The sequence below is a fragment of the Dioscorea cayenensis genome, chromosome 6 (assembly GCF_009730915.1).
Source record: "Dioscorea cayenensis subsp. rotundata cultivar TDr96_F1 chromosome 6, TDr96_F1_v2_PseudoChromosome.rev07_lg8_w22 25.fasta, whole genome shotgun sequence".
NCBI classification, from domain to species: Eukaryota; Viridiplantae; Streptophyta; class Magnoliopsida; order Dioscoreales; family Dioscoreaceae; genus Dioscorea; species Dioscorea cayenensis.
Window position 1 is genome coordinate 19819964 of NC_052476.1, and position 7337 is coordinate 19827300.

Below are 7337 nucleotides of genomic sequence, written 5' to 3' on the forward strand. Positions count from 1 at the left end.
TTGAAGGGGACAAGGAATCTTCTTATAACAGCTTTGGTTAAGTCAACATATTTCCGATTGGTTGAGTTGTTTGTGAGAAAAGGTAAACAGGCACAAGCTCAGATAATATCAGACCAAACATTCTCAGAAGTAATATTGAAAATAATTCACGAAAAATCAACAATCAGCGGGTAACATTTATGTTCCCCAATTTGACCATGAAGAGAATTCCTTCATGGTAGAAGAACTATCTCTACCACAGTATGGCAGTGTGGGTAGTACTTTCCGCATTGATCCGAGGCCATGATGGTGCGATTGTGGTGAGTTTCAAACACTTCATTTTCCTTGCCGCCATGTTATTGCGGCATGTGCTTCTATTCATCTACATTGGCAGGAATATGTGGATAATGTTTACAGGCTTGAAACTATTTTTAATGTATACCATAAAGAGTTTGAAGTAGTGGCCAATGAGGGGTACTGGACCCCATACAGTGGTCCATGTCTACATCGTGACATTACAATGCGAAGACCTTTAAAAGGGCGCCCCAAATCTACAAGAATTCGTAATGAATGGATAAGAGAAGTCGGTTAGCGGAAGCGTTGTGGTTTATGTCAAAATGAAGGTCATAGTCGTCAGAATTGTCCCAATGCACCTGGTCCAAGTAGTGGTTCGTAATATGTGATTGTCGTAATCTTTTTATCATATATGTTATCCTTTTCATCCGTTTAGAGTATGATATGTGTTTTTTTTATTGAAAATGATGTATGTTAAAAAGAATTTATATTAAAAAAATATATAAGGTCTTAAACGTAAAATATTATATAAAAAACCATTGTAAATTTTAAATAGGGTTGTGAGAAAAAATTTTAATTTAAAAAATTACAAGGACTAAAACGTAAAATATTATATAAAAAAATCATTGTAAAATTTAAATAGAGTTGTGAAAAAAAATTAATTTAAAAAATTTATTAGGTTGTAAATGTAAAATATCATATAAAAAACTATTATAAAATTAAAAAAATTTAATAATAACCCACTTGCAAAAACTTACCATGCAAGTACCATGCATTGTGCATTTTGGTAATCAATTTAAAAAATACTTATTTGGTATATAATTTTAAAAAAATTCAATATTTTTTTTAAAAAAGCCAATAGTTGAATGACTATTTTTATAATTTACCCTATTATTATTATTATTATTATTATTATTACTATTATTATTACTATCTATACTAGTCATTTTCCCGGTTTCACATTGGAGTTTTTAAAATTTTGTGAGGAGTTTTAAGGCAATATTATATATAAAATAATATAATTAAACCACTCCTACGATAGAAACTATTTTATAGGTTAGAATTGTTCTTTGAAACGCTCTCTCGAAGTAGATTATACATCTACTTTAATAATATGTATAGATAAAGTTTTTCCACAATTTTGGAGCATAACATTAATTTGGAGAATATTTTAATATATAAAAAAATAATGTATTATATGAATAATTCCATTTAATACAGTGTAGATTAAAAAAATGCCATCTATTAACCGATATGTATACATAGATAAACATTAGTGGTAGTTTTGGAAATATGAAAAATATTTCACCCTTCAAGAGGAGTTTGTTTATAATATAGAAAATTAAAAAATAGACACTCTTTTGAAAATGTCACAATTAATTAGTTTTAACTTTGATTTTAAAAAATCTAGTTAGAGGGATGAGAAAAATGTGATAAATAAAATCAGTAAATACAATATTCAATATATCAATAAAATAAATTATTCATAATAAGGGTGTGGCCTTCAAATTATTAATGTCCATTCACAAAGCATGAATATTGCTTATAAATACGATATATTACATCTTTTCACTTATGGAATTTCAAGTATATAATTTATTATTTGAAAAGAATATATATTTAATTTATTTAATATAATTGTGAGATATTGGAGAAAATGGAATTTAGGAGATTATCCCCATCACCCTTGAAACTAAGTATTTACATTTAATTATTGTCAAATTACATAATCTAATATTAATGAGAGTATTAAAATTAAATATTAATATCAAAACCTATATGTCAAAAACATAACAGATTTAAGAGTATAATATACCATAGTTTTTTATTAAATATTTAATATAAAAACAATTCAATGCCTATAATGAAATTAATGTGACTTTAAATATAGAAAAATTAAATTAAAAATCTTCCTTCAAACCCTCTCCAAATTACCATCCGTTTTTATTAAAAGAGCTTATTAAATATGTAATATAAAACAAATTACCTATATAAAATTAATGCCTATTAAACAATTATAATTTTTAATTATTAAAACCATATTTAATATAAATAAAAATTATGATTTTAACATAACAATTTATGCAGTAGTCATTCTCTTTCTAAATTAAAATAGTTTGAATTTATATTTTATCCATATTTTTTTTTAAAAAAAATGTTAATTAAAAAAATATATATATTAATTTGTTGGATTTTATTGATTTAGTGATCTTTAAATTCATCGCAATCTCAAACTTTTATTATTAAATATTTAATATAAAATCAATTTAATGCCCCAAATAAAACCAATAACAACGTTTATTGCAGTTTATACATTATAATTTATAGATTTATATTTAATATTGGGTTTCGTCTTCTCCGATTGGAATTTGGAACCCTAAAAATCTTCTCCTCTTCCTGCAAGCTCTTCGTTCTCAACGGATCAAGCATGTTCTTCCACATATCCATGGAGAAGAACATGCAGCTGCACCCTCGCCACTTCGGCCCTCACCTCCGTGACAAGCTTGTGGCCAAGCTCATGAAGGACGTTGAAGGCACCTGCAGGTAATCCTTTTTCTGTCCGCCAATTGTTCCCTGAAAACTCTAGAGAGATTGATTGCTTCTCTGTCGCAGCGGGAGACATGGATTTGTGGTTGCCATTACTGGTGTGGATGATATTGGGAAAGGGTTAATCCGTGAGGGCACGGGCTTCGTCACTTTTCCTGTCAGGTATCAGTGCGTCGTCTTCCGGCCTTTCAAGGGTGAGATTCTTGAGGCCGTTGTTACGATGGTCAACAAGGTCTGATCTTTTTCTCTAATCTAGCATCAATTTTAGGGTTTGGAGTTGAATTTCTATTGTTCTTGTTTGCAAGGTCTGATCTTTTTCTCTAATCTAGCATCAATTTTAGGGTTTGGAGTTAAATTTCTATTGTTCTTGTTTGTTTTTTCCAGATGGGGTTCTTTGCCGAGGCAGGCCCTGTTCAGATATTTGTTTCCAACCATGTGAGTGTTCGAGAGATGCATCTTGATTTTTATTAATTATTATTTAAAAAAAAATGTGTGAGCTAGTTTCATAATGGAAGTTGATTTCTCGCAGCTAATACCAGATGATATGGAATTCCAGACTGGGGATGTGCCAAACTATACCACTTCAGACAGATCAGTATGGTTTTTTATAATGCATTTGTTGAATGATTGATTGTTGGGGGAGTACATAATTCTTAGAAGTTGCATTCCAAAAAATTGACAAAACAAAACTGAACATAAGTATGTATAGGAGTTGGAGATGTGGAACAAGCAAGATCATTAATTGAGTTGTTCTGCAATTTTTGCTGGTTAATATCTTTGCTTTGGGAAAATTTGATGGTCAAACCGAGAAGGTTATTAAATAGAGAGGAGCATGAAATTAGTATAGAAGAGAATTTTTCAATATCACAATCCACTTGTTCTACAATAATGGGATATCTTCAGTATATTTGTTCTGTCTTGTGCATGATTTGCTTAACTCTGCACTAAAAGAAACATTAATTGAAGATAATCCGTACTCAAGTCAAATTTAATTAAACAAAGCAGAAAGAATCTGCTGGCACTATTATGGCCATCTTTGACAAATTTAAGCGATATATTTACTGCAGCAAGGAGTTGGTTCAATTAGTATTTTTCCATTGAGTAGTGCTTTTGGTTTTTTATTAAAAAAGGATCAAATGTACATGACACTTTAAAGCAATGCAACTTTCTTCTAGATAAGTTGGATAAAACAACACTTGGTTGTTAATGAATTAGTGTTTTATAAATGATACAGATGGTTGGCTCATAGATAGTTTTGTCATGGACTCATGCTTAATCTCTAGTGTATGTCCTAAAAGGATAAGCATATAGAGTATACATAAAAATCTTTAACAACAATCTAAGTATTACAAGTTAACTCTAGTCTGGTGAGTGGTGAGTGCAGACAGGTACTTACAACAAGGCTAAGATAAAACAATTAAAAATTTTATTAATGTTTTGGTACTTTGAGATTGCTGCTTGACATGATGGTTAATTTAGCTTAGCTTCCTTCATCATTTCAGACCTCTGTGTGAATAGCAAAAGCAAGCATGCTTCCTTTATATTTGCAAACTCACATAAGGTGGAAAAGAATTTGTGACCTGCATATTTAATGGTTATCATTTTTTAGCAAGCTCCTCTAAGCTCTTTATAATTCTTTACTGTATGGCCAGTTTAGCTTTTTTTAACTGGTTGACATTGCTGAAACCTGTATTTATGATTGTATTGTGTTCATTTCAGGTCAGAATTCAAAAGGACAGTGAAGTACGTCTGAAGATTATAGGAACTCGTGTTGATGCCACTGAAATCGTAGCGTGGTTTTCTAACTTCTATCTTCTATACTAAGTTGAACTTATCTGACCTTATCATCTAAATATTGGTTGTTTCATAATATGATTGTTTTGTAGCATGCCTTGTTAGTGATGTTATAGTGGTGAAGCTAATCTGTCACGGTTCTGCCTATTTGGTATTAATTTTGAATTGTTGAGACTGATTATTCTTGACAAGGTAGTACTAGTTGGTTGCTTGATTTTGGGCCCTCCACATATGTCCAAGTTTTTTTTTATAAAAGAAGAGGCCATAAATTGGGTGTATATCATTTCAACTTCTCTTTTATCATTGCACAATCACTAATTTTGGTTTTGCCAAATTTGCCTCGTAAAGACGAAATGTTTTTTTGCTCTTGTTCTTTCAAACCCTTAAACCCTCAGCATATATGTTTTGAGTTGCATCTGTTAACTAAACGGAATCTCCTCTTATCTTCTTTGCAGTTCTGCATTGGCACCATCAAAGATGATTTCTTGGGTGTTATCAATGATCCAGGAGCAGCTGCCTAGTTTGGCCATTTAAAACTCCACAAAGATCATGCAACTGTTTTGGCATCTGTGGTTATGTATTATAAAACTAGTTGCAATTAAGGCTTCGCACTGGCTTTTGCGCTAAAAAATGGCATCAGAGAACTCTAAAACATAGCAAAAATTCAGATTTGGGAGATGAATTACATGTTTTGAATGCTAACTGCATCTTTTTATGGTTCTTCACACAATGTCTTGCACATCTATTCTGTAATTGAAGAACATGACGTGTCTTGAGTTCTGCAGGAGAAATTAGACAGAAATATGTTTATATGTAAGTATTGCTAAGAAATCAACCGAACGGTCTCTGTTGATGCAAAGTTTTGAACTGAACATTCCAATTCTATCATTTCATATTCATATTTAGTAACACGCCTGACATGGATTTATCTATTACTCACTCTAATATGTTTGTTTTTGCTAGTTTATTTTATTTAGTTACAGTGCAAACAAGCATTTGACGGAATCTGATAGAATCCAATGTAAGTTCATATTTGGTGATGCAGACATAATATGCCTTCAGGTGTGTGTTGCTCTATTTTATCCACCAATGCTTCAAGCCAACCAATAACTAAAACATAATTTTTTAAGACAGTCAATATAAATAAAAATATATATATATATATATATATAAATTAATTATTTTGTAACAATGGCAAGCAAGTTGACTACCTTTTAGCAATGACACACTCAATGTTGGACGCAAAAAAGAACGAATGTAAACATCATTAGAGTTCATCCAGTTTTTGTGGTAGTTGGTGTGTGTTGTCCATTTTCTATTTTGGGACATCTTTATTAGAAATGTGGATGAATAAGCCTTTTTATACATTTTCAGTGAACATCCATAGAGAAGACAGATATGTTTCTAATGAACATCCATAGAGTGAATACAAAGAACAAAGAATAAAAAGAGAGAAAACATATATGTTTCCAGTGAACATCCGTAGAGTGTCCACAAAGAATAAAAGAGACAAAACAGATGAGAGACACAAAGAGCAGCGTGAAGAGAGAGATTGACCAATAAAAATAACCGTTTCTAACGTGGTTTGTCTTACCTTTTTGCATTGTAGAAGTTTTCGTTCATAGGATGGATGATCGAAGTCAATGGATTTAAATCCAATGGTTGAAGTTACTATCCGTGGAATTGTTAATTGTGAACTCCCCTAGTAAATTGGTGTATATACCAATAATGGTAACAAAAATAAGACCAAGGGTCCCCCTTTCTTAGTCCCTTTTATGTCAGATTGTGCATAAGTGGACTCTCATTGCCCCGTGCATAACATATGCTTACTGACTTGGGTGGGATTTGAACATCCAACCCTCGGCATTAGAGTAAATGTCTTATTTATTAGGCTAGCTCAATGTTGGTTAGTAGGTGAATTTTCAAAACCTATTGGGCTATTTTCCTACATAGACCCTTTTGTTTTATTTTTATTGTCACAATGGCCCTAGAATCGTCAAATCATGGCCTAGTTACCACTCATGTGTTGATTGAGCTGCTGAGTAGGTATTTTTATATTTTGGCATTTTATTTTTTATAATTATTAAATGGCTTATTTGTGGCTTTTTTAACCGATTTTTTTTAAAATCTTTATTGATTTTTTGAAATTTATTATATTTTAAAACCCATTTATTTTAAAATAATATATTATTATTATAAAAATAATTTTATTAAAAGATAATAAATTTTAAGTTTTTTTAAAAAAATTTATTAAAAACCACAAATGAGCTATTTTAATAATTATAAAAAATAGAGGGTCAAAATACAAAAAATGCCATTATTTTTTAATTTTAAAATACCTAGTCAGCAGCTCAATCAAGACACGAATGCTAACTAGGCCATGATTTGATGACTCTAGGGTCATTTTGACAAATGTAATGGCCATAGGCCATTGTGACAATAAAATAAAAAGGGTCAATGTAGGGAAATGGCCCAAACATATTTGATTTTTATTTTTTAAAATATTTTAAAAAATAGTTAAATTAGTGCTTATATAGGTTTTGAATAATAAAAAAATTCAATTAAAAAAGGAAGAAGAAGAAAAATTAAATAAAAATGGAGAAAAAAATCAATTAAAAAAATTATCATCACGTGAAAAAAAGTCATCACTAATAAAAAAATATATAATAAAATAATTTTTTTAAATTTAGGAAAAAAATTGAAATAAAATAAGGGAATAAAAA

General features: G+C 30.2%; 1 protein-coding gene across 1 annotated transcript; it reads left to right on the forward strand.

The window, feature by feature from the left end:
* Positions 1 to 2588: 2588 nt before the first annotated feature.
* LOC120262810 (DNA-directed RNA polymerase II subunit RPB7) lies at positions 2589 to 5494 on the forward strand. The gene is made up of 6 exons (XM_039270705.1): positions 2589 to 2817; positions 2887 to 3052; positions 3205 to 3255; positions 3350 to 3415; positions 4540 to 4608; positions 5070 to 5494. Exons 1-6 carry the CDS (start codon positions 2702 to 2704, stop codon positions 5133 to 5135), a joined length of 534 nt encoding a protein of 177 aa, XP_039126639.1. The 5' UTR covers positions 2589 to 2701; the 3' UTR covers positions 5136 to 5494.
* The last annotated feature ends 1843 nt before the right edge of the window (positions 5495 to 7337 follow it).

Excerpts from the sequence above, each read along its gene's own strand:
- LOC120262810 (XM_039270705.1), top strand. The coding sequence starts at position 2,702 with ATGTTCTTCCACATATCCATGGAGAAGAACATGCAGCTGCACCCTCGC. Across the intron at positions 3,053-3,204 it reads TTGTTACGATGGTCAACAAG|ATGGGGTTCTTTGCCGAGGC; the intron begins GTCTGATCTTTT and ends TGTTTTTTCCAG. Across the intron at positions 3,416-4,539 it reads ATACCACTTCAGACAGATCA|GTCAGAATTCAAAAGGACAG; the intron begins GTATGGTTTTTT and ends TGTTCATTTCAG.